The sequence below is a fragment of the Pan paniscus genome, chromosome 15, assembly GCF_029289425.2.
Source record: "Pan paniscus chromosome 15, NHGRI_mPanPan1-v2.0_pri, whole genome shotgun sequence".
NCBI lineage: Eukaryota > Metazoa > Chordata > Mammalia > Primates > Hominidae > Pan > Pan paniscus.
The window spans coordinates 100561076-100587797 of record NC_073264.2 but is presented as its reverse complement, the minus strand read 5'-3'; the positions used below and the strand labels follow the sequence as shown (position 1 = coordinate 100587797).

At 41.9% G+C, this 26722-nt stretch overlaps 1 protein-coding gene across 5 annotated transcripts in view; it reads left to right on the top strand.

The window, feature by feature from the left end:
* SETD3 (SET domain containing 3, actin N3(tau)-histidine methyltransferase) overlaps positions 1 to 26722 on the top strand; it is an 82821-nt gene that overhangs the window by 47677 nt on the left and 8422 nt on the right. For 3 of the 5 annotated variants that reach the window (XM_003832847.4, XM_003832848.6, XM_008958294.4), the window contains 3 exons: positions 18980 to 19038; positions 19849 to 19963; positions 26332 to 26406. In XM_003832847.4, the coding sequence (XP_003832895.1) occupies positions 18980 to 19038; positions 19849 to 19963; positions 26332 to 26406 (249 nt within the window). The remainder of the gene's footprint in view (positions 1 to 18979; positions 19039 to 19848; positions 19964 to 26331; positions 26407 to 26722) is intronic. The other 2 variants (XM_055097999.2, XM_008958293.4) reach the window with 1 other exon arrangement.

Genomic DNA, 26722 nt, shown 5'->3' with positions numbered 1-26722 from the left:
TTTATTGCATTGACAATGTTGTGTAACCATCACCACCATAGAAAATTTTTAATCCCCGCAAACAGAAACTCTGTGACTGTTAAGTATTAACTCCCCATCTCCCCTCCCTGCCATTGCCTGTCTTTAACTTGGCTTTTTCTTCTGGATGCGTGTCCTTTACAAGATATACATTTTGTGATTATCTTCTAGTTTGTGGTTTGCCTAGTCACTTTCTTAATGATATTATTTGATGAAGTTCTTAATTTTAACAAAGTCTAATTTATCAGTTTTATTTTTTAAAGATAGTGCTTTTTGTGTCCTTTATAAGAACTCCTTGTTTAGCCCACCGGTTCTCCACCAAGAATGACTGATCCCTTGGGGGAATAGAGACATTTTGGCTGTCACACCTGGGCCTGGGGTGCTGTAAACACCCTGCAAGACACAGGACATCCCCACAGCAAAGAGCTGTCTGTCCCAGAGTGTCAGCAGGTTGAAGCTGGGAGCCTCTCAGCATGAGATGGTGAGAGTGTTCTTGTGTGTTTGCTACTGGAGGCATTGTTGCTTTGTGTGTCACTGTTACGTCTGCATCCATCTCTTCTTAATCCTTGTAGATGTGATGAGAAGAATTTAAGAGAAATCTTGGTCATTCCACATCTGTGCCCTTAGACTTTTGTTTAGAACAAAGCTCAGTATATTAATTATGGGAGCTTTATGTGGACCATATTAGCATATGGAACTGAAGTTTTGCTTTTTGGTGGCTTAAAAGCAATACTTAAAGTATGAATATAAATGGCTTGGCATTTGCAGAAACCAGAGATTTTTTTCCTGCTTTGATTCAATTATTAAGAACTTGATTTAGCATTTTTGTCATTGTTGCTTTTTAAGTTTCAGATTAGAATTGTAATGAAGACTGAAATACTGACATTTTTTCCTGCACAAAATATTCAATTCAGAAAATAAATGGACTCTAAAGCATGCTGTTAATTTTTATCAGGATTCTTACGGGTTCTTTGCACTCAGTGCCATGATTAACTAAGTGGACATTTGCCAGGTAGAAGGGAATTTGTCCTTTAATTTTTTTCATGTAGTTCAGTGTATTTTTACTTGTCAGGTCTCCCATAAAACTGACCACTTAAATATACGAATCTTAGTAAAGTAGGTGGTGCCATTTAAGGGTAGTTAGAGGAGGGGAAGCAGTACTTTCAGAAGAGGTGTTCTTGAATGACAGCTGTCATTCAAGATGGATCATGATGAAAAAGTGGTGTTATGAAAACTTCTCTGTGTATTCATGACCATGTTGAGCAGATTCATAGTATTCCCGAGTTAAAATTGACTTGTAATAAGAATTTGTGGTGGTAGAGTGGTCATCCAGTGTGTGTTGTGGGATGGCAGTTGCTTTGCTGTGTGAGAATGACCCTGGCAAGGGGATCAGTTGCTCTAGGTTTAGACGCTAGGGTCTTGTTTTAAAATCCCTACTACTGTAATCCCAGCACTTTGGGAGGCTGAGGTGGGCAGATCACCTGAGGTCGGGAGTTCAAGACCAGCCTGGCCAACATGGAGAAACCCTGTCTCTACTAAAAATACAAAATTGGCTGGGCGTGGTGGCATGCACCTGTAATCCCAGCTACTCAGGAGCTGAGGCAGGAGAATCGCTTGAACCCGGGAAGCGGAGGTTGCAGTGAACTGAGATCGCGCCACTGCACTCCAGCCTGGGCAACAAGAGCAAAACACTGTCTCAAAAAAAAAAAAAAAAAAAAAAAAAAAAAAATTCCTACTAATGCATGTTTGCTATTTTAGGCCACTGCTGGCTCCCTCTTGTACTTTTCTGCGTTTTTGTGAATGATGTGCACTAGAAGGAGTGCCAGAGTTGGAATCAGAACTCCTGCGTTTGAGTCACAGCTCTGCCTGTAAATCACAAAGGGGTGGCAGGTCACTTGGCCACAGTTTCTCCATGTGGTAATGGGGTTGCCAATCACTGCCTTAGGTTGGTATTGGAAAGATTGGATGAGAAGTATGAGAGCACTTCATGAAGTATAAATCTTCACAAAAATGTAAGGGACCCACTTGGTGGAAATACCTATTTAACAAAATCCCTATTATGTGTTATATTTGTGCAGAGACAGCACTTGAGGTGGTTAGGTGAAGAGGATTGGAATCTCCTGTACTTTCTGGTTGGATGACCTGGGGCAGGGCTTTTCTGGGCCTTTTATCTGTAAAACAGGAGTGATGGCCACTGTGTGGTTTACATTTGTTAATACATAGAAGATGCTTAGGACATTTTATTGTGTCTGGCACACAGTAGGCACTCAGTGTTCATTGTTACTTTTATTGTTACTGTTAGATTAGAGCTGATTTGAGTGAGTGAAATTTAGGACCTGCCCCATGTCTGCACATACTGACCAGTCCGCTGGACCCAGGTGAGATTTGTCCTGGAATATTTAGTCCTGGTTGCCAGCCCTTTGTGGGCAGGTGGGCATGGTGCTCGTGGAGGATCTGCTGTGAGAGGAGAAGGTGGCGCCTGGGCTCAGCAGTGCCAGGTTCAGTCACTCGCTGATGCATCACCTGCTTCCTCTCCCTCATTTCCTCAGTGGCGCCACGTGAGCCCCTAGAGGCCTGAGAGCAAACTCCCTTCCTGGCTACAGTTCCTAGCCTAATGTTTGGCACTTGATAAATGTCTCTTGAATAAATGTTTGTTGTTTGCAGGTCAGGTCCAAAGGTGTATTAAATACCCTGAGGAACAAGTAATTAATATAGCTGGAGTCTTTGGTGCTGGTGTCAGAAACCTTTGACTTTTTTCCCTATTTTAAAAACATGAAATTATTTTTGAATTTTAAGTCATATATACATGGAATAGAAAATACTAGAAAATATAAACTAGCATCAGGTAGAAAATTAAAGCTTCACATATTCTGTTTGACAGGGTTTCAGTGACCCAGAACCTCAAGTGGGCAGATCTGGATGGGCCAGAAACCTCAGTGTGAAATTCAGCTTCTCCCAGACTTCACTCCCATTGTGCATGTGTGTGTGCATATCTGTGCACCCAGGGCAGGGAGGGCTTTATTCAGAGAGCAGAGATCTTTCTTTACTCTTCTCCTCCTCAGTGGGAGCCAGTGCTAAACTTGGTTCCTGGATTCAACTCGAGTGAGCGTAAGTCACCTGGGAAACTTACTGAAAACGCTGTTTCCTGGGCTTCCCTCTCTGGGCCCATCAGGCCCATCTTGAGCCATCAAGGCTGGGCTCACTCCCCCTCCCCTCTCGTTTAATGGCTGGGGGTAGTGACTGCTTGTCTTTGGACCCACTCCAGAATATCTTACCATTTCCTCTATACTTCACAGTTTTCATCTGTTTCAAAGAATGAAAACAGGTGTGTGGAATTGAGGAGACCAAAATAAATCCTTAAGCATATAAGGTAGGCCTTATGGAGGCCTTAAAATTACTTGATTTTCATAAGTAACTTTGGGACTTAAAAAGATTCAGATGGGTTTCTATATTGGATTTGCTTCTGTTCAAGACTCCTGGTGTTGAGGCACCTCTTCCTCACGTTTTAACTAGCCAGTGTCTGTCTGGAGTACAGAGCACATGTTTCAAAGAACTTGGATATATCCAAAACCCATAAATTTAGGACTGAAATAGGATGTTAGTTATCAGATGACTGAGTGAATGCTGAACATAAATGGAAACAAAAGAGACAAGAAATGGTATAACCATATTAATGACAATCATGAAACAGACCAAATGCCTCGCACCCTAAGCAAAGTCTCTTACATCCCGTTTAAGAGAATCGGGGTGCTCTGTTTATGTTTAGGTTTCTTGGCTTCTTTCCATTCCATCTCAGAGTTTCCCCTGCGTCTCACCAGTGCTCCGTTTCTTCACTTTTCTTTTCTTGTCCAGCCTGTGCCCTTGGTGGTGTGATGCCTCCTGTGTCTGTGTTCTGTCACTTACTTGCCCTCCCTTGTGTCTTTCTTTTTTCTTCATCCTTTTAAATCTTCTTCTTTTTTTCCTGCAAATATGTTTGGTTCCTGTGAACAGAACAGTTCAGTGCAGAAGGGCACTAACATTTACTGGGTTCCTGGATCATGGAGTGGAGATCCCATGGAGCAGAGGCACAGGCAGCACCCAGGGAGCATGCAGTGAGTGAGAAATGACTCCTGGAGACACCGTATTATGGCAGATTCCAGCCCATCTTGACTAATAGTCATATGTTTGTGTGAATTTTTTTGAGAAGTACACCCAGAAGTTCATAATTAAAATTTTTTTTTTCTTTGCTTCTTAGAGGCTTAAAACACACATTTATTATCTCACAGTTTGTGTGGGTCAGAAAGGCAGGCATGGCTTAGTTGGGCTGTCTGCTGCAGGGTCTCTCTCAAAGCTGCAGTTAGGGTGTGGTCTCATCTGAAGGTGTGACTGGGGAAGGGTGCCTTCCATGCCCACTCCTGTGATTGGCAGCAGGCTTCAGTTCATCAGTGCCTGGGTTTCTTGCTGGCAGTTGCTAGAGGCCACCCTCAGTTCCTTGCCACATCAGGCCCATAGATTTTATCAGATTCTCAAACTTCACCTACCCCCTCCCCACATTTTCTCACTTCCTCCATCACTTGTTTTTCTTTCTTTTTTCTTGAGGTGGGGCCTTACTCTGTCACCCAGGCTGAGTGCAGTGGCATGATCTCGGCTTACTGCAAACTCCACCTCCTTGGCTCAAACAATCCTCCCACCTCAGCTTTCCGAGTTGGTGGGACTACAGGTGTGTGCCACCACACCTAGCTAATGTTTGTATTTTTTGGTAGTGATGGAGTTTTGCCCTGCTGCCCAGGCTGATCTCGAATTCCTCACCTCAAGTGATCTGCCCTCCTGGGCCTCCCAAAATGCTAGGATTACAGGTGTGAGCCACTGCACCCAACCCCTCCACCACTTGTTTTGATTCATCCTTTGGCAGATTACTTTTCCTAAATGCTGAAGACCAGGGGGTGCTCAGTGTCTACAAAGTCCTTGTTCCTGGATGGATACTAACTTACTGACACCTCTCAAGTGCCAGCAAACTCTGGTAGCAGGGATTGTCTTCATTTTACATGTGAAGTAACAGACCAGATGGGTAGCACTGCTTGGGGCCACATAGCTAATACTCTAATGCTCCTGCCGTGGGCACTGTGCCACCCTCTGCAGGGCCTCATGTGTTGGGACTGCACTGGCATTGCACCTTTTCATCCCTCTGTGTGCCAATTGATTCTGCAAACCCCAGCTGCTCAGCTTCCCTTAACAAGCCCTCCTTTCCCTGCCTCTGCCATTTCCGGTACTCTCTGTCTGGGATGTCTCCCTTCCCACATGGAAAATCCTGCCCATCTTTAGAGACTTAACTCGCATGCCACCTCCTCTGTGAGTCATTGCCAGATCCCCCTCTTCCCGACAGTGACTGCAGCTTCTTTTCTGAATTCCAGCACGTGTCATGTATCCTGGTGTGACACGTCACAGTTAGCCTGTCTGGGCTCCCTGCTCCAAAGTCGTTAGCTCCTTAAAAGCAGGGAACTCATCTTGCTCATTGTCCCCCCACAATGCCTTGCACGCAGCAGACACACAGTGCAGGTTTGGGGAGTTGACGGACGAAGCTTTGCTGGGAAGCTTTAAGATGAGATTAAAGTGGCTCTGAAGCTGCAGAAATGTGCATTAGTACATCAAGGATAAAATTATACCACTTTATGCCTTGGCCTCCTTTATCGTTTTCTATAAAATAATAGCTATTTTACTTTGATAACTTTTGAGATTAAGCAAAATCTTTCTTGAAAGTTTAACACCTGTTCCTTTTCCTACTTTTTTGCAGATATAGTTCATCCTACAGTTTTCACCCTTACTCACAAGAGTAGCACAGTAAATATTACATTTATTTCATTATGTCCTGTTTTTTAAAACATGGGCATATATTTTAAGCAGTTAAAGGCTAAAAGATGTGGTTATTTTGGTTATCCTTATGATGGGGTAACTTATTTTCACTGAAAGTCAGTGGGCATCTTCCAGTCAAATGGAGAAGTTGTCTGTTTCGTAATACAAAGGTATGTTTTCCTTGTCAGCATCATGTGCACCATTAAGTTTCTGTGAATAATTTGAAGTACCTAGCTTTATTTTTCGAGCTAAAAGGTTAATTTGCAAAATGACCACACTTGGGAAAGTTAGCAGCCTCGTCATAGGAACATGACAGGAGGCGCTCCGGATGCTCCCCAGCTGCCCCCCACGCTCTCTTGCCTGCCAAGTAAAACCCTGACATCACCTCCTGCTTCTCCCTGCGTCCCCACCTGAGTTACTGATTGCAGAATGTGGGGCATGCAGTGTGGGGGAGGCAGAAGGTGGGGAGTAGGTAAATACGAAAGGCAAGGCCTCTGCCCTCCTTGGCCGAGCGAGGTGTAAGTGGACACTTTGGAGGCTGGGATGATCCTGAACCTAGGAACTGAACCTGGGAACTTGCTTTTCTGAGCTTGGCAGGCCGTTCTGGTGTGAATTTAAATATGCTCCCACCTGGGAGAGGACACCTTAAAAAATAAATAAAGGGCAAATTTTAAAGGGAATCTACACATTGGTCAGTGATCACTACTAGATGGGCAGTCTCTTACTTTTCTTCCAACCTACGATTATGACTTCTGGGGAAAATAGGAAGTGGCAATGGTGAATATGGAGTCAGTTCATGTTTATCAGCAACTTCTGTTTGCCAGGTCCAGCAGGAGAGCTAAGGACTCTCTCTGCTGGGTCCCCTTCCGCCCTCTCCCCACATTCAGGCCTCAGCTGCTCTGCTGCTTTCCGTGCTCTGCACACCCCAGCACCTGTTCCCTGTTGTTGCTTCCTTCCTGTTTGTGACTATTTGTCAGTGTCCACCATCCAGCAGACGGGAAGATCTGTGAGGGCAGAAGCCAGGTCTGTCTTGCTCCCTGGTTTTCCACTTCACTCAGAGTGGGTGCTCTGAATATTTGTTGAATGAGTGAATGAATGAATGAAATCCATGAAGCAACTCAGGAGCAATTTCACGTGGCATAAACCAGAGTGCTACGTGGTATTTTGTAGACTGCATGGGTTAGACATTTAGAGGTCACTGGAGGTCATATGTAGATTTGAAGGCAAAGGAATCTTAAACCTTGTCTTAGGATTTGGCTAAGTGGATGGGGGGGCGGATTATTCCAATAATTGGATTATTATTCCAGTCTGGAAAGTTGTGAAAATGTGTATGTTTGGGGGAGGAGGGCTTGAACTGTTTTCCACATCAAGTTTTTTTAGGGATTAATAATCTAAGATTACCTCTAGGTTAATACAACAGCTTGTTTTTTTTAGAAATTAAAAGGTAAATAGGAAAAATAATGGTCATTTTGCTGAGCATAGAGTCTTAACTGACAAAGCTAATGATCTGGAAAAACCTATGTTGGAAAATGTCACTTTATTATATATGTCTGGAAGTACAGATGGGAAAACAGATTTTTTTTCTTTTTGCAGTAGATTCATTAAGTGCTTAAGAAGAGATTCTCTTCTGTACCATCTTCTACAGCCTGAGTAATTGGAGGCTAAATCTAAACTCCACATTGTCTTATGTTTCTTGCAAAAGAGGTAGCTGGATTGCTATTTTCTGACACTTAAATGGAGGTCCATTTCTAGGCATCTGCCAGTGCCTTGCTTAGAGCGAGATAATCCCTTCTGCACCTGCCGTGTACAAAGCGATTATGGCAGAAACTAAAGACTAATAACAGCTGACGCCTACTGACTGCTTACTGTTTGCTGAGAATGTTCCACTGAGCACAGAAACCTTAGGCACTTGCTCCAGGTCTTCCAGGTTCAGAGCTGGCACTGTGCTTTGCAGGGCTAGATGCCAGGCAGGTGCTCTAACCACTTGGCTCTGCTGGGCCACACGGCAGCTCCCAGTGCCCGCTGGCAGGCCTTTCGTGTTCTTGCATGTGCCTAACCCCTTGTGGCTCCTACTCTAGGAGAGGTAAACACCAAGGTATGCACGTGGATGGCGGAGTTCCTCCTTGACCCTCTGACTTTGGCAAGATAGTTGGCTAACCATCTTGTAGAGGGTAGGACTCCTTAGTTCAGCAAACCTGCTAGAGTGTTATTTTGTGTGCCAGTGCATAAATTAACCATTATTATTTGTAGTCCTGTTTCTTTTGGTCTGGTGCAGTTTAATTTAAAAGAAGTAGGGAGAAGTGAAACTGGTTTGCTGTGGTTTAGTCCATCAGCCCTCCCTCTGGACTGCCTCATCCCTCCTGTTCTATAGGGCACCCTCCGAAGCCCCGTGTCCTCCCCACCATCCCCTTTCTCAGCTTCTGCTCCCGGGTGCTGAGTGTTGTGAAGTTTCCAGGTGCCGTAACAGTTAGTGCAAGGTGAGTCTAGCCTTCTCAGCCTGGCCGGTGAGTCTCCTTCCTGCCTGGAGAAAGGCACAGTTGTGTCTTACCAGCTTCTCTCTCACTTCCCTGGGTACAGATTCAGGGTCTCTGTGTCTCAGCTCTTCCTGGGCTCCCCTCATCCCTGCACTGCTGAGAAAACTGAGACCATGTGACAAGAACTTCCTTTCCTTTTGTCTCCACCTGGGTTTCTTATGTCCTCCTCTCCTCCCCTCCCTCTGAGGAAGGGACCCCCCTTAGAGCTAAGGGAAGCCCTGGGGCCTGGTCAGGAACTCAGGTCAGGAGCTCAGCGACACTGGCCCTGTGTTTTCACTCTTTCTTTCTGTCCTGGCTTTATCCCCTTGGTTTACAGACAGCCCCCATGCCTTTGAGATGATGTCCTGTCTGTCTTCCACCTTTAATCGCAACATTTATCAAGAACATTCCACACTGAGAGTTCTTCCAGCCCCAGCAGCCTGGCTCTCCCCGCCCTGAAGTGTGATGCCCTCTGGGAGGGCCTGGGGTCTGGCTTCTCTCCCTGCCCAGTCCCCTCATCCTCCCCACGTTCCTGCTTCGTTCTTCCTGCTCTTCTGAATCTCCAGGCTTTTCTGACCCTACCATTCCTGTCCCCTGAATGTAAGAGCTCTCCAAGTTTCTGGGCTCCGAGTTGGGAGTCAGCTGACCTGGATTTCAAAACCCAATTCTGAAGTCTTTTCTCATCTATGACTATAGTCAAACATCTTATAGTAAAAGATAGCTTAAGTCAGTCTATTGGATTTCCTGCATTCTATCCCAGGTGGACAATTTAATAATTACCTGTTTTCTAGGTAGTGCTTAAAAGATCTGCACTGATTAAACTATTCTTTCATTGAAAATTTGTTTCCAGAAATTGAATGCTCCAACAAAATGGTATCATTCTTAACAATGTGAGATAGTATTTCCTCTGGAAAAAAAAAAAAGAGAGTGAAATCCATTTTACCACTATTGATCAGTAGAGCATTTAATTAAGAAAATATAAGGCAAAGTATGATTTTTATGAAAAAGGAAGTAATCAGACTTGAATTTTCTAACTTGTGCTACTTGGATATCCCTTGGCCGTTCTCATAAGAGAAACTAGGTACAGGTGGGTGCACTCTGTGTGATTTGGCCTTGCTTCTTTGTTCTTCCAGATTTTACCCTGTTCAGTTTAAGACAGAGTGTACCTTTAACAGTACTTATGGAAGTACTGTGAATGACTTTTTTTCTAACATATCTTAATGCTAATGGAGAAATAGCAAGTACTGATGGCATCTTAGTGCCTGCTCTTTTTTTTTTTTTTTTTTTTTTTTGCGTAACAGTGCTTAAGAGCCTTCTGGTATCTATTTTGGACTCCTAATGAAATGAGAAAGGCAATTAAAAAAATCAACTGAAGATAATATGAAATAGTTTTGCTTAATAACAAACCTCTCAGGTACTCTACCCAAAGGTATGGAGATTTTAAATTATGTTTGGTTATTCAAGTGTCTTGACTTACTATAATACCATTCTATTTTGACTCTAATAAATTATAATCCTATAATTCAGTTCGTTGCTGTTTTAATGGGACATTTTACTAGTAATGTTAAAATATTCATTTTATTTGTCAAATTTCAGGGTCATATGTTTGAGGGTTCCCTTCTCAGAGGATACAAAAAAAGGTTACTTAGATTTTGAGAGCTATAGCTCTTTCTCAGTGACTGTATATTATAAACAAAGAAGTTTTGTTACTTCCCTCTGAAAGGCCTTTACACCTCCCTGCTGTAGGTGAGAACAGTAATTTGGCTGTATCTAGAACAACCCAGGGACAGTGTTGCAGATTTTCTCTTTGATTGGTACCTTTTGAACACTCTTTGAGCGTGGGGAATAGAGAAAAGGAGGGAATATGAATAACTGGAAACTGCTTCCCTCAAGTAACTGAGCTTCCTGAGGTGGAGGAGCAGAGCCAGCGCATCTGCGACTTGCTGGTGTCCACAAACCCTCTGTCCCCAGGCGCCTGGGGGGCCGCGGGGCTCCACAGAGCCGCACACTGAGCCTTTGATGGGGGAAGGGTTTTTGAGCTGTGTTTTCTTCCCTGCATCCCCACTTCCCTCCTTTGTGACCAGCAGCCCGGTATGGTACAGTGGGGACCTTTACCTTAGATTTTGTTATCAGTGAGATTTACCTAAGTAAACTCCTGGCAGCTGGTGACAAGGCAGTGTATGTGATGTGTGGATTTAGATGGTGCTCTTTGAGAATGTGGCTGTCTCAGGCTCAGTCAGTTGTGGCAGTCCTCCTAAATCAGTGGGATTGACTTATTACATCAGGATTTGGCTTGTCTTTGTTAGAACCCCAACAGTCTACAGAGAAGGGTTCTCAGATTCTGTGGTGCACCCCTAGAGCTCATTCCTCATGAGCTCCCCATAGACTACTCAACTTCCTTTAGGCTTAAAAGCAGAATGTTTAAGGGACCAAAGTTCATTTCCCTAACAACATGACAATAAGGAGAGTTGAAAGTAGCCAAAAAGATAATGCTAGTATAATAACTTGATATACTGGTTTAATGATTGGCAAAGCTGTGGGGTGTCTTTGAGGCTGTTAAGAGTTATCAGAAAAATGATAGAATTCCAGATGATGGAATATTGGAAATTGTTGGGACATCGATGTGGCGTCATTCTAGTGAAGAAAATGCCAAATATGACCTCTCTCATACATGTATTTGATACATATGTTTTCTGGTCCAAACTTCTTCATGTGCATGGTGAACAGAATTAGACCAGGCAATCTAAGTTACCATCCAGGGCTGAGATTTTATGACCGAAGACTTAACAGCTAAACATGGTATTCTTTCTGATGGTGCGGGAAATAATAGACTCACTGTCTTAGTTTTGCTAATGTTGCCTGCCTTTAAACTTCATAATGCCTTTTATAATACCTCTATAGTGAATTTTAAATGAGAACAGTATTTACCAAGCATTTTTCTGGAATTTCACCAAGCAAAAATATATTGATTTTATTAGACTTTATAAGACTTTATTTATAAAAGTAGGACAACTAGATATCCTCTGCCTTGAAGTAAACTCCAGAAAACTCTTGTCTGGGTTGTTGCCTAGCCTCATCATTTATTAACTGGGTAAACTTGGGTACGCTTTTAATGTCTGTCTCCCTCAGTTTCCTCATCTGTAGAATGAGGCTAATAAGTGCCATTTCATAGGAATTGAGATGATTAAATTATATGCACATAGAGTTCTCGATAGAGTGCCCGGCACAGAGCGCTCAGCAAATGATGACTGCTAGTGTCTGTCTCCCTCTCCCACTGTTTCTCATGGAGATGACAGAGAGCTTTCTTATATACCAAGCTGAGGTCATACCTTTCTAGGACAGGAGTTTATCTACATGTTCTGAATGTCAGTTACCTTATAAAGGAAGTTGGTTTCATTATGGTGGTCCTAACATTCTCTTGTAAATGACTGATTACTACTACTGATTACAACTACTCTTGTAAATGACTGATCATGCTAGATTGACTCATTTAAACAGAGTCCAACGTAGTTATCCTGAATTATTGAAACCCAAAATTGCTGAAATTAAAACTAAAACAATATATTATGAAACTGGTGATAATACATAATTCTAGCCTGCTTTTTTGATACACTCTAGCCTGCTTATAAAATAATAACTTTTTACCGTTCTGTTTATTTCTAGTTTCTTTAATAAGATGGAGGAGTTGGAAGTATATATATCTTTTGAATAAGCATTGATCGATTGGTGGAGTTGACTTTTTGCAGACCAGAGAATGAGGCTTGGTCATCGTTTAGAGTCCTTAAGTCAGTCAGCAGATTGAGATGTTGGGGGTGGGGGTGGGAAAAGGCAAAGAAACGAAAGATTTACTGTCTTTAAAGAAGACAGCAGTAGCTTGTCTGCACCTCCCGCTGCCCCCCGCCCCCCCGCCCTCGCCCGGCTTTTTCCAGTGAGGAAATGGCAGCACAAGTGGTTGGGCAGCATGCTTGGATGACCTGGCAGGTTCCCAGCCTCACCTATTCGAAGGGTGTGTGCTACATGTTTGGGGTGAGTTGGGGGTGGGGCAAGATTTGGTGACCATTTGGTACAGAGGACTGGTGGGCTTGATCTGTGTTGTTTCTCTTTGGATTCTTAGAATAGAGCTTTCTCAAATGTGTTTAAAGAGAGATTTGGGGAAAAAAATGAGAAGATTCTCTGGCCCCTAGATGGTAGAAGAATATTCTGTTCATAAGAGGGAACATAGAAGGATGTGGAAAGCTGTGTTTTTTGAAGCCTATGGTCACTGCTTTGGTGTGGCAGGGGTGCCCACATGGGCTGGAGCTTTCTGAAGAGGAATGTGGAGATCAGATTCCCCTGGGGTTGCCAGTCCCTGGTGCAGCCTCTCAGCAGCACCTTTGGAGTCATAGCTTTCCTCCGCTGTCCCAGGAAAAAGAGTAGAAGTGTATCTTGTCACTTGGAGAAAGAAGATTTTTTTGTCCCATTCCAGCAGGTGTAGTTAAAAATAAAAATAAATTTTAAAATTTTAAAAAAGAAGAGGAATTCTTTGAATGAGGCACTGAGCAAGGCACTGGGTACTCACAGGTGGTCAAAGAAGACATGGTCCCTGCCTTGCTGAGCCTGCCTGTGGGGACTGGAGGGGAAGAGATGCTAATCAAATGGCCACAGCGCATGCAGTTGTGAGGGGCAGACTGAGGCCAGAGTGGGAAAGGCAGGAACAGGGCAGGAGGATCAACAGGGACCTGGAGATTGGAGAAGGTGGCCCAGAAGAAGAGGGATTTGCACGACCTTGCCTACCGTCCTTTTGTGGTTTTTTGGTCACTTATCTGTCTTCACTGCTAGGCAGTTACCCCCTGATGATATCAGTGATGTACAGTGCCTTCCACTTAGGAGGTGCTCAGGAAATGAAGTATGTGTTGAATGAATGAATTTCTAGTCTTAACCTATCTTCATCTTTTTTTCTAAGTCAATAAATATTTGTTGAGTAATTGATGATCAAAAATATTGATTATCACTAAATTTGGTTCATAATTGGTTGCCCATCATAGAGTATACAAATGGTAGCTAATAAAAAGGTTTTTAAACAGATGTATCTTTTGCCATGTTTCAACAAATTTTAATTAAATTTAACTGGATGTAGATTATACATTCATTGTCTTCCAATGGGAGAAATTCTTCCATCATAATTTTATAAATTTATTGAACAATGTTATTTCTCCACTAATTTCATTTTCTTAATTTAAGTTTTTTAAATTATAAGGTAATACACATTTGTCATAGAAAAATTATATATAAGTGAAAGGCAGAAAATCTTAATTCAGTGTGTATTGATGTATTTAAATTTTTATTTCATCATATCAAGTGAATTCAAAGAACTTTATGATGAAAAATTCCCTGAAGAGTTGGATATAATCTGTGCTTAAAAATAAAAGTCTTAAAAATTGATTTTTTTCCCTCAAGAGCTGAACATGTGAACCATGTTTTGATTCTGATTTATGGTCATCAAAACTAAATTTTCAATTCAAGAGATACTTTGCAATTTGTCATTCTGTTCAACTGTATTATATCCACTTAGAAGACGGGTTGATCAGCCTTCTAGAAACTCGCTGTCTTGCATGCTGCTGCTTATGAGCCTGCATTTGGGGGTGGAAAGGGGAAACCTCAAGGTATTTAGTGTAAATTTTTCTCCTACCTGCCATCTTTTCCATCTTTCCAATATTCAGCTTTCTTCTTTTTGTTTATCTTCTCCCGTTTCTCCTCACTCTGTTTCCTTCTGGGGATGTCCATCTTCTTACTCTCTCTCTGCTCCCATTCTCTCTCTGATTGGTGCAGTATTGCTTTGAAGAGGAAGGGGGTCTCTATAGGCCTATAGGATGGGCCGATGGAGCTGTCTTTTGCACCTCCGCTTTCTCCTTAATTTTTACAAAGCACATGTATTTGCTGAGGCCATGGATCCACAGTGGGCCTAGGGAGGATGCCACAGGCTGTCCTGCCCAGGAATTTGTCAGACCAGAGATCCCTTGGTTATGTGAGATAGGGTCACATTTCTGAAACTTGCAAAATTGCATCCACCCTAAAAGGCCAAATGTGAGAGTTTGTGACTGATCTCATCCTTGCAGAAGGAAGGAAAATGAAACCATCACGTGAGTTAGGTGTGTCTGTTCCTGGCTAATTAGTCCCTGACTAATTAAAAGAGATAGTCCCTGACTATCTCTTTTAATGTATGCTTAAGGAGTGAAGCAAAACAAGATCCAGCTGGATTTTAGTCAGAAAAATTTAATTGCATGGCATTATGGTTTTTTTATCAGAACAAGCTAGGTGCAACTTCTAAATTATATTTTGTCATTTCTGATACTATAGTCATCAAACAGGGCAGAGTCACTGAATTCTTCCATAAATATATTTGAAATTAATAATTTTGCATTATGGCAGGATGTAAATTCTTTAACATACAGTATTTAGAAGAGTCATTTCTATGAGCAACTTTCCTTTTTGTATAGTTAAATGCCTCATTGAAGGTGATTAATATGTTCAACTTGTTTTTCTTTAAGTAAAAATCAGTCTGGGTAGAGAAGAATATTCTTTAGAAAAGTAAATATCTGATTTTGGGAAATGTTTGTGTCTTAGAGGCCATTTGTGTGTTCTAATATATTTTTTTCTTCAGAGCATTTTGATTCTTTAGGTTAAATATGGCCTTTTGAGAATTGTTTTAGGAAACACCTCTCCATGTATTTATGGAAATACCTTTATTTTATTTTTAAAATGCTTATTGTTAAATGTTTAAAAAACATGAAAAACAAAAAAACCTTAACGCAAATGTATTTTGTTCCTGTGCAGAGCTGTTAATGTTTCAAAGCTGTTTCACGTACTAGATGTTTCTGAATTAGGGATTCACATAATAATGAATTCTGCTTATTTTAGTTCTCCACAAAGGTTTGTTGTATGAGCTTAAAATAAGCCTGCAGCTGATTTGTGTAACACATATTAACTGTTTGTTTAGTTTAAGTGCATGTCTGTATCTCTCATTTCTGATCACCCTGGAACATTTGCATGCCGCACAGCAGCCATCTTCTTTTATACTTTATTAAATATCTGTCAATTATAAATATCAAGGTTTTACATTAATGTCAAGATAGTACATCAAAAATTCATGGAATATGTGACTTTTTCCAAGGGTATTTAATACTTAATGCATCTGTGTCATTTTTCTTTCCAGAGATATTGACAGGTTTTATTAAGTGTTTGTTAGGGAGATTTCATTTTTATCAAGGGACTATAAAGAGAAGCTGCATGCTAAATCAATTTTTTAAAGCCAGAATATTGTTCATTTTTTCATCTTCAAACACTTATAATCCATAGGTTTTATTTAAATTTCTTCTTGGTTTATTTTTGTTTTATGTGAGTGATAGTTCAAGACGGAACTTTAATAAGGATCAAATATGCTGACTGTAGTGGTTTTTAATTTCCTTAAGCATAGCTACCAGACCCATGCAATATGGTAAATTCTTCAAAATGTCATACTTACATATTTAGCAATATTGCTCTGTTTTATTGAAGCCAAACAAACAATTTTAGATATTAATCTTTCCCAAACGTAGTGATTATTTTGTACTCGGTACAATATTACTGTGTCTCAACATGGAATGCCTCGTTTTGCTGGAAGAGGGAAGGGGAAGAGTGCGTCCCTGGGTTGCCTGGCTCTGTAGTGCTTCAGGTCTGATTATGAGCCACGGCAATGGTTCATTTCTCCATCTTCATATATTTATTGTGCTCAAGAAAGTAAAAATATTAATCACTTAAAAAATCTGGAGAAAATCCGTGGCTAGTTTCTCCGCCTGTATTTACTGGGAGGTGTGGGCTGAGGGGAGGTAGCGCTTCAGGAGACCCCATTGCCGCTGCTGCTGGGCCCCCCATGCCTGAGAGGCCCTCTCACTGTCGTCTTTCTGACAGTGGCAGGCAGAAGCTTCTCAGGGACCCTCCTCACCCATCCCATGTGTGTCTGTGTCTTGGAATCTACAGTTACAATTGGTTTGGAAGCTAAAACCAATTGGCTGCAGAGAGTACGTTTTCTGTTTTAATTGTATATTTTTATTTTAAAAGTGCAAGCTAGGAATGTCTTCTAGTGAAAAGGCTATTGTAATCAAAACCTTTATAAGCACCACTTTGCTTCATTAAGTGAGGAACGCTCAGTTATCTTTTGTATAACGTATGCGCTTAAAGATTTTCATCTAAGGATATTTTAGGAACTTTCCAGTAACTTCAGATTAATAATTTTTGGAAGATGTGTTTTAACTTGGTCTTCAACAGGGAAAAAAGGTTTTTTTTTGTTTGTTTGTTTTTAATACATTGAGCTTAAATGAAAATTGTTTGGCATAGACATTTGTCTTATCCTTGTTCAATTCTTCAGAATAAGTAAAACCATTTATTTTCAAAATTAAATATTTTTAAATTATGAATATTTTTGATATTTGAATGTCTCAAGATTCTTATAAAACTATTATATAATAGTTTTTAGAGATAGCAGAGATTTTTCTTTTTAGAAACCAAATTTTAGTTGGGTAAAGCTGAAGTAGTAGCTGTTTTTGATAAGCCCAGTTTTTGGTTTACAGTAAGTTGCTTTAAGGGCCTTGCCCTGGGAAATATCAAGAACTCTGCGACTGTAATCTACTCTCCCAAGATGCCAGTAGGTGGCGGTAGTGTCACAGTAATGAGAGCTCTGTGGAGAGAGTTATTTCCTTTCTCCGTTAGTGTCACATTTTGCTTTAGTGTCACTGTTAAGTGCATGTGTCAGTGGCAGAATCTTTTTTTTAACCAGATTTATGTACAGTGTGTACAGCCTATTTCTTAAGAAGATAAGAACAACTATTTCTAACAGATTCTGCAAATATTATGTAACCATGCAGCCAAAATGATCTTCAAAATCTGAAGAATGCAGTGACACATTTTTTTCTTGAGTGTTTTTTTTTTTTTCCCCTAAATGATTTCATCAGGACTGTGAGCATGGACTTATATGTTGGGTAAGAAATGTGTATGAATAGCAGGAAGAGAAACATTTTGAAGAGTTAATTTTCCATCTCTTGATGGAGATCACCCATGTTTGGATAGTTGTGTAGGGTCCAAGGCTACTTAAAGAAATTTGAGAGTTAGAAGACTCTTGAAGTTATTTTTAGATTTAGCATTTTGAGATTTAGCATTCCAGTTTTGAATATTGTCATCTTTTCTGCCATTTAATAAGTCAGACTTCTTAGTGGGGGCTCCAAATTTTTAGACTTAGAGATTTAGCATTGGAATTTACTAACTTTCTACAGCTTAATTCTACAGTTTAAATGAATTAAAATACGTAAAAATAACAAAAACAACACTTTCCCACTTCCTAGAGTATGAAAACAGGCAGGATGTGCAAAGTTCCCAGTTGATCGGGTAATGCGAAGTTTCATTTTATTGCAAGTGAAGGAACTTTAGCAAAACTAACACTCAGTTGGCAGCCTTTTGTAATACATAATTTGCCTAAAATTGCGCACTGAGCACAAGCTTTTGTTTTCTAATTGATTTACGGTTTTAGCTACTTTTACCTCATCCCCTACTGTCCTGCGTAGGGTGCCAGCGAGTACATTACAGTGAGCGATGATAAATTACAGTGCACTTGTGATGCCAATGCGTCAGGAGTGAAAACTGCAGGCTACATGGAGCTTCCTGCATTAAAAGTGGTGCGGAGACCCGGCTTCAGCAGGATTTCATTTGTATCTCAGAAATAACCATTTGTTCATTTGATCACTTACTACAATCTGTCTATCAGACTGTAATTGAAACTGAAGATCAAAATTGTACTATTACAGCTTTTAATTTCTTAATTGAGACAAAGTTTTTAAGTGCTTGAAAGGCCTAAAGTGGAGGACGTGGTGAAGAGAGAATATGAAATCTATATAATTTTCTCATAAAAGTGAAGTTTTAGTATTTTTACCAAATGTTCTTTTGTCCAGGAAAGAAGTAAAATTTAAATATGCTGATCTGTTTTGTCGTTATCCTATGTGTTTGTGAAGTTATTTTATAGTCTCATAGACCTGCACTTCTCCTGATTTTCCGTGCTTGATCCGCATTTGCCGTGTATATGATTCATGTGCGAACAAGTTGATTCCCATGAAATGACTTAAGTCGGAGAGAAATGAAAGAGCTTTCAACCGATTAGAGTGCCTTTAATTTTTCCTTTTGTTGACATGGGATTTGAACCCTCTCAGAAGGCCTGTGCGGTACATCATGGCATGAGGTGCAGAGCGGGGCCAGGATGGACCTGGCTTGGGCGGCTCTGCATTTCTGCTTAGATCCAGTGCTCATCGCGTAGGCGTGCCTGCCTTTTGTAAAGTCGGTCCACCTTAAATTGTGTTTTGCGCGTTGTCTGTGGGTGCTAGTATCGAAATATGAAGAAGCAGATTTATGGCGGCTGCTGGGCACAACAAATTAAGTTGACAGTGATGTATGAGAGCATAACAGCGCGATGATCCCTCTGTAGCGTGGCTGGACGCCGCCTGCTTCATTTGGCTCTTGTTAGGATCTGTTAGGCAGCTAAATAATGAAATTCTGCTGACTGATTTCTGTTTTCCCTTTTTCTCTTTTCACCTCTGCTTTCTAAAACTTCTAATTCCCAGACCCATCCTCATGCCAACAAACTGCCCTTGAAGGATTCTTTCACTTACGAGGACTACAGGTTGGTGTGGGCTGTGTGTGTGTCTGTGTATTGAGGGTGGTTTCTAAGTGAAGTGGGATCCTGGAAGGGAGGGAAGGGCTTCAGTGAGAAGTGACCTGCTGTGACCGTTAAAGCATCCAAACAGAGCTCATCTTTCAGAAGTTATCAGGAGCAGCTTGGATAAGTATCAGCATTTTCATAGCCATGTAGAAATTGCCATTAACCTGTCATGGCAGGGGATTAGCTGAGGTAGCCAAATGCTACTTGAGATTAACATTAGTGTTGGGTGGTCCTATGGATTTTTCTTTTCTTATTTAAAAAAGACTATGTTAGTGTAAAATGGGGACTTTTTTTGAACGGAGAGATTTAATTCACTGCACAGTGTAATAAAAAAGTCACATTTTACATTTCTTACAATTCATAGAGGATTTCTGATCAGAAAGGAGTTTTATGGTTTGCTTTTCAATGAGGCTTAAAATAGGTGCAGAGTCAGCATTTGGGCAAAAGAGGGTTGGGTTGGTGGGTGTCGGGGAGTGGATTTTGTGAGTCACGAAGATCCGGGAAGGGGCCTGAGCCCTGCGCAAAGCCCTCCTTCTGGCTCTGCTTCTTGGGAACAGTCTGCCTTAAACACTCACTCCTGCATTTCCCCTGGCTCTTTCAAACCCTGGGTTTGTTTTTAAATGATGATGAAGGCCAAACATTACTTTTGTTACTTAGGAAAAGACTTTGTACGTTTGTAAGAGATCAAACCTAAATTTTTGGTTATGTTATTTGTTACTGCAATTGGCTTTTAAATGTCCCAACCTTAAGTCACTATTTATCTTGTTATAGGTGGGCAGTCTCTTCTGTTATGACGAGGCAAAACCAAATTCCCACAGAGGATGGTTCCCGCGTGACCCTGGCTCTGATTCCTTTATGGGATATGTGTAACCACACCAACGGCCTGGTAACGACCTCTTCCCCTGTGTTGTGTTGAATCTGGGAGGCTGTTGTTGCTAAGCTTTGGGAGGGGGCTGTTATTCCACCTACCCATCGTACTCCCCCCTGTTGCCTCCCTCCAAAAGGAACAAACAAAACCGAACCGGCCACTCCTCCCCACCGCCCACAAATAGAAGCTGGTATTTTTCTTTTACTGCATTGACTAATACTGAAAACTGGGAGCTTGAATCTTATACCATTTTCAAAAGCCACAGTGAACTACATGTGTTTGCTAAGCCATAATTCCAGCCTCAACATTCATTTTCTTATCTTATTGTACCACAGACTAAACCAAAGTTTCTTTTTACTTATTCTCTTTAAAATGCTCATTTATTGGGGGAAAAAAATCATATTTCTCATTTCCCCTTTTGTGTCTTCTTTTCTTTGCTGACACTCTGTTTCCAGTTCTGTACCTTTGATTCTTTCTTGTCCCCGGTCCCTTCCCCTGATGGGCTGACGAATCCCTGGCCATGTTTATGAACCTGTGTTTGTTACTTGCTTTCCCTGGTGCTGTGGGGCGGGAGGTGGGGGCTCATGCCTTGGGCTCCTCGCCCTTGACTGCAGGAGTCAGCTGGCATCATCATACCTGGGAAGCCTGGGGAGGAGGAAGTTGTATTATTATGGTCCCCCACAGCTGGGAAGAGGTGGAGGCAGGCTCTGTTTCTCCACATTCTTCGGATTCCGGGCAGCAGCATAGGTGAAGCGCTCTGTGCTCTGTGAGAGGGTTGTCTGATAAGGATTTCCTGATATTAGTAGGCAGAAGTATGATACATTTCAGATCATTTTGAAATATCATACTTTATACTAGTATACTGTTTGATTAGGTTTTATGTTCATCTTTTCTCTGTCAGCTTTCCTTGTTATTAGCAGTATTATAAATAGAATAAAGAAATGCCGTGAATGATTATTTCACATTGAATTCCCTGGAATGGCCAGAACACACGTAGTGTGCGCCAGACACTGAAGACAGAATATCCTAGTGCTAATTTGGGAAGGTCTAGCAACAAGTATGTTCTTGAATCTTAAAAGTATTTAAATTGTGGCAAGAAAGAATAGTTCCATTTTTATAATTACATTTTGGCCTTAATTTAGATATGGTTAATTTAATTAGTAATGAATACTAAAACATAATAGCATGTTTTATAACTTATTTTCATTAATGAATATAATTTTACATTTTTTGTTTTGTTTTTCTTCAGAGTTATTTTAAATTGACCGTAAGCTTGAAATTTAAGAAACCTTCAAATAGCTTTTAATATCTGACTGTAGTATTTTTCTTCTTCTTTTTTTGAATGAGATCATTTGTTCCCAAACTCAATTGATTATTAGAGTTCTTTTTAATAAAATTAAAGCAATAATGCTTGGCTTTACTCTAAACAAACAAAAAGAATTAACCCAGGAACCTCTGTAGCAAGGTGAGCAGTGCCCTACCCCCAGCCCCATGGTCCACCTGATGGTGTTGAGGCCGCCACCAGGCCACCGTGGTCCCTAGCGAAGCGTCCATCCATTGGCACCTCACACACTCATCTGCACATTGGTTTTTGTTTAGCTTCCATGTAAATGGGATAAAACAATTCCTTTTCCCCTACCAAGTGTTAAAAAAAAAGAGGTTAGTTTATCTCAAAATAAAGAAATTGATGACAACCAATGCGGTGTTTTCCCTAATACGACTACATACTTTTTAACCTACCACAGTCCTGGCAGAAACATTGCTAACCTGTAGAAGGTTTATTCAGGATGCTGGTACTTTGTCTTACAGTGGTTATGTTCCTGACATTCTGCACTCTGCACTCTTGTTGAACTGTTTCCCATTGTAATTATAAGATCTCATGGGAAATTTACTGGAGTAGAATTTAAGAAATTCTATTTTTTAACACTACAAAGTTGTTTATGATATATATTACAGTTAATGTCTTTTTAAAAATAAAGTCTTGAAATCAAGGCTTGGCTTTTAAGACGAGATTTTCTTTTTTGTGTGTGTCTATGCTGACGATCATCTTCTTATTGTCAGTCTACCCTGACTATCACTCAGGGAGTAGGTAGAATTTGTAACCCAGCAACGCTGTCTGCTTCTAACAATATCCCAAAAACCTGATTATGGTAGTAGTAGAAACAGAAGAATCAAGTCAGTAACAGTAATTCCAAACCAGTGACAGCAAGGAAATGCTAAAGAAAGTAAGGGGCTGGATGAACACCTAGGCTAGAGATTCTGGTGAATATAAACTAATTTCCTAGCCACTCAGAGAAATAAATGTAGGAAGGGTTATAAGGTGTGGTACTAAGCTGGAAGAAACAACACATCTTTATATCTTGCATGATTTGTTCAAACTTAATGTAAGCAGCAGGTTTCCTTTGTTGAGGATTTTTCGGTTGATATGACAAGGATACTTCTAAGTGACTGTTAGACAGCGGTATTAGTTCCCATACAGAGAGTATGTTGGAATAATCAGTGCTTGCATTTGAATCTGCGACTCTACCGGGCGGGATGAAAGGGCAGCTGGAAATTCAGGCACAACGGAGGGAAGTTCTTTTTCAAGGTCCTTCTGTTTGTGTATTGAAAAAAAAATCTAAAACATTTATATTTAGATGAGTCTTACAGTCTCAAAAGCCCATTTTTACAATAGCAGACAAGTCTCTCCGAACAACCTGTCCCCCCACACCCTCCGTGCACACAGGTCTGACTCACCTCTGGTTCCCTGCTATTCTTCAGACACCAGAAGATTCCTTCGCTCTTGCTGTCGCCTCTGCCTAAGACCCCTCATTCCTTAGGCACTTACGGGACTCACTCATAGACCTCCTCCAGCGTGGCTGCCCTGAGCACCCTGTGTGGAATGACTACGCCTCCAGCTCATCCGCCCTCCTGCCCTGTCCTGTTACGTTTCCCTCTATTGTCCAGATCCGCTTGTTTCTGCCTTTTAAAAAAATTATTGTTGGTTCACCCCCCCGCCTCCCATTAGAATGGAAGATCCATGAACGCAGGGTGATTTTGGGGGAGGGTCTGTTTTGCTCATTGCCATATCGCTGTGGTTTTTAATGAATTCATGAGTGGTGAATAAATGAGTGTAAAAGCCCCATGCCTAGGAAAAAAGATCAGAAAGAAATCAACCAAAATGTTAACGTGATTGTGATCTTTTTTCTTTGTTTCTTAGAAAATATTTTCCAGATTTTATTTGATGAGCCTATATTACTTTATCCCCCCCCATGAAATCAATATAATGCATATTTGTGGAAGAAAATCTGAAAAACACAGAGAAGAAAATGTAAATGGTCCTCACTCTTGTTTCCATCTTAGGGATGTGTGTGTGTGTATATCGTGCTCTTCCTCCTGTGTTACTTTTAATATGTAAACGAAACTAGAATACAGCTGTGCACCAAGTGTGCCATTGAGTTACCAAGCCAGCCACAGATGTGAGTGGTGTGCGCTGCAGGCAGGTGGTGGCTTTCAGGGAGCAGGGCTCCATGGAGCTGCTGGAGGCTTCCACTCCCTGCTGGGTTCCTCCTCCAGCATTGCCAACAAACTCCGGCTGCCACCCGCTCCCCTCCCCCGGGCACACTTGAGACTCCTGTGGGGCTATTCTCAGTTCCACTTGCTTTTATATATACGTATATATATAAATTTTTTTCTCCCTGTGTCTTTTCCACTAGATGTCCCTATGGGTAGGGACTGAGACTTTTCATGCCATTTTCCAAGTGCCTCGCTTAGGGCCTGCCATAGGATGGCACTCAATATTGTAGAAGGGAAGTTAGCTGGCAGTGTGGGAGGCAGGAAGCGGCACGTGGAGCTGGGCGAGGAGGAGGTGGAAGGACCCTGTCCTTGCTTGACATCGGGAGGCTGCCCCTGGACCAGCCCTGGCCTTCCCAACCCCTCCTCTCCTAGTCTGGGCTTCAAGTCAGACCTGGTCAGCGTCTGCAGATTTCTGGGCGTAGGTGGTAATTTCCTGGGGCTCCTGCCAGAAGGCCCTTGCTGAGCAGTGGGGTCCTTACAGCCTTGGAAGGCCCCTCTGCAGGCCCACCCTGGGAGGGCTCTGCTCTGAGAGAGTCCTCTAGAAACCTGGCTTCAGGCAAGGGAGGGGCGAGGCCTGGGCTTCCGCCTGCGCTTCTTTGCACTGAGACACACTTTTGATACCGTCCTAGAGGAAGTGTTTGGCAGTGCCACCCAAAGAAGTTAGACACTCAGCCTCCAAACATTCTGACCCTTGCTGAGAAAGGGCTGCAGACCGGGGCAGGATCCCAGCCTGTTTGCCTGTCAGGGATGCTGTGGACATGTTAAACTATTTCTTGAGCTTGACGTTTGCTGAGAGTGGGAAATATCTGTAAAATACCCTTAAACACCCATAATCCTTTCTCCACAATCTCCCTAAATTTTCTCTTCCTTCCTCTAACTTCCCTCCTGTTTGTGCTGCTGGCAGGTCCCTGTGTACCTGTACTGCCAGCACCCTGGGAGTGCCTGGACTCCCTCCTGGGAGTTCATGATATGGGCAGCTTCTCATTCCACTTTGTTGTCAAGGTGATGTTTTGGGGTCAGAAAAGTACATCCGATGTTGGGCAGGAACTTCATGGAGTTGATTTTCATTCAATTGAAGTGTTTAAAATGTTCTGCGAGTGAAATGTTCTAGAATACTTGGCTTCATTTATTTCTCATTGCTGCATATTTATCACTGGTCTTTGCAGATCAGAAGCATGAAGGAAACTTAGACATATGGTTAATAAACCATATTTATTCTTGGGATATTGAGTTTAAAGATTAGTGTTACATGGCCTTCCATCCCAAAATGCCATTCCCTAGACTCAGAAGTCATCTTTTGAATCCAAGCTATTGATGCCTTATTAGCAAGGAGCACTTGTAGCTGCTGTGAATCTTTGATTCTCCAGGATAAAATGAGTAGGTCAAAAAGTAATCAGTGACCATCGACAGACAACCTAAGAGATTGGGCGCTGCTCTAAAAGACAGGACTCTGAGAAGGAGGTTTTAATAGAAGCTGGGGACCCTTTCCTTTCCCCTGGGGGTTCATGCATCACGTGAATATTCTCAAAAGACCACTTCAGGTTTTAGGTTCTGTGTGCTGAGCACTCGGGACACAGAGATCAACAAGGGGCTCCAGCTTCCAAGTCTGACCGACGGGGAGGCAGGTGCACAGATAACGTGACTTGGGCTGGAGCGCATAAGGACTGGGCTGTGGGAGTGCACAGGAGGGCAGGGTAAGGAGGGGCTTCCCTGAGAAGCCAGGCCACAACAGGAGTAGAAGGTAGTGTCAGGCAGGAGGGAACTGGGACGGCAGGTGGGTGGCAGTTCCTGAAGCTGGAGGGAAGCGTGAGCCGCCTCCTTATTCGGCCGTGCTCAGGAACTCGGGGTTTATTCTGAAGGTAGAGCAGAATCATAGGAAGATTTTGAACAGGAGAGTGACATCGTACAATTAGCAACTCCAGAAGGACAGTATTGGATTTTGAGACTAGGTTCCAAGAGTTGGAAGGTTTTTGCAAATAACAAGCTAGGTGAGAAGGAATAAGGACTGTAGCCATGCAGAGGAATGAGGAAGAAAGTCCAAACAGTATTTACAAGATGAAATGCTGACCAGGTGAGACGCGAGGGTTTCCTTGTAACTTGTGTGCTGAGGCCATGACATTGGCTGACCTTCACTAAGACAGGGGAGCTTAGAAGGAGACGCAGGTTTGGGGTATAATGAGAGGATTTTCTATATTTATTTGTAATGGACTTAGAAACTCTCACATTGTATTTCTCAGCAGAAAGAGAGGGCATAAAAAACAGCAAAGTTATTTTATTTTGCCTTTGTATGCTTGAAAGTTTTAATTTCTTTAATTCAGAGCATATATCCATAATTCAGAAATAGAGCTTTTCTTTTCCCTGATTCTTTATCCAATGGAACACCCACTTGGGTTTCTTAATGGCCAAACATTAGATAAAGATAATACTTGCAAATGAATGAGAGTAGTGCAGATCATCAGTGAACAGAAAGGAGGCTTAGGTGCACCTGTGGGAGGCGTGGCCTGTGGGCTCACTGCCCTCACTGCCACCAGGGAGGCCCAGAGGCGATTATGTTTTGTTGAGTCCAGCAAGTGACAATCTATATAGTCTCTTTATCTAACTGTACTTCCTTTATTTCAGGTATGTAATTTTCCATAATCATCTCTGATATAACTAGAGTTAACCTCAGTGCTCAAGCAGTTCTTTGCCCCATTTTCCAAAGCATTCAGATGCCACCTTTTGAGTACCTTGGGATCCCCTTTTTCCTCTGATTGCCAGAAACAAGCTTGTAGATTAAGTGAGATGTGCGTGTGTTTGCCTCACCATCATTTCCTTCCTCCTCCCCGGGCTAGATCACTACTGGTTACAACCTGGAAGATGACCGCTGTGAGTGTGTGGCTCTGCAGGATTTTCGGGCTGGAGAGCAGGTGGGTCTCGTGGCATCTCACAAAATGTGAGCCAGCCAGTGGGCACTAACGTTAACACCGTGTTGGTAATCTTAAAAAGGAACTTAACTTAGGGGAAAAAATGTGGAATTCACATTGAGGATTGTTTTTCTGGAACACATCTTGAGACCAGAACCCGCAGTACACATATTCACTTGTGCTTTACTCACTTGTGCTTTGCATTGTGCTTTGGGTCCACAGAGAAAAAGATTTAAACAGAGTTAGTTGCACTATTGGCCTAATATTTGTAAATATTTGTAACACTGTTAACTGAAAATAAAGTGTGTTATGACACTAA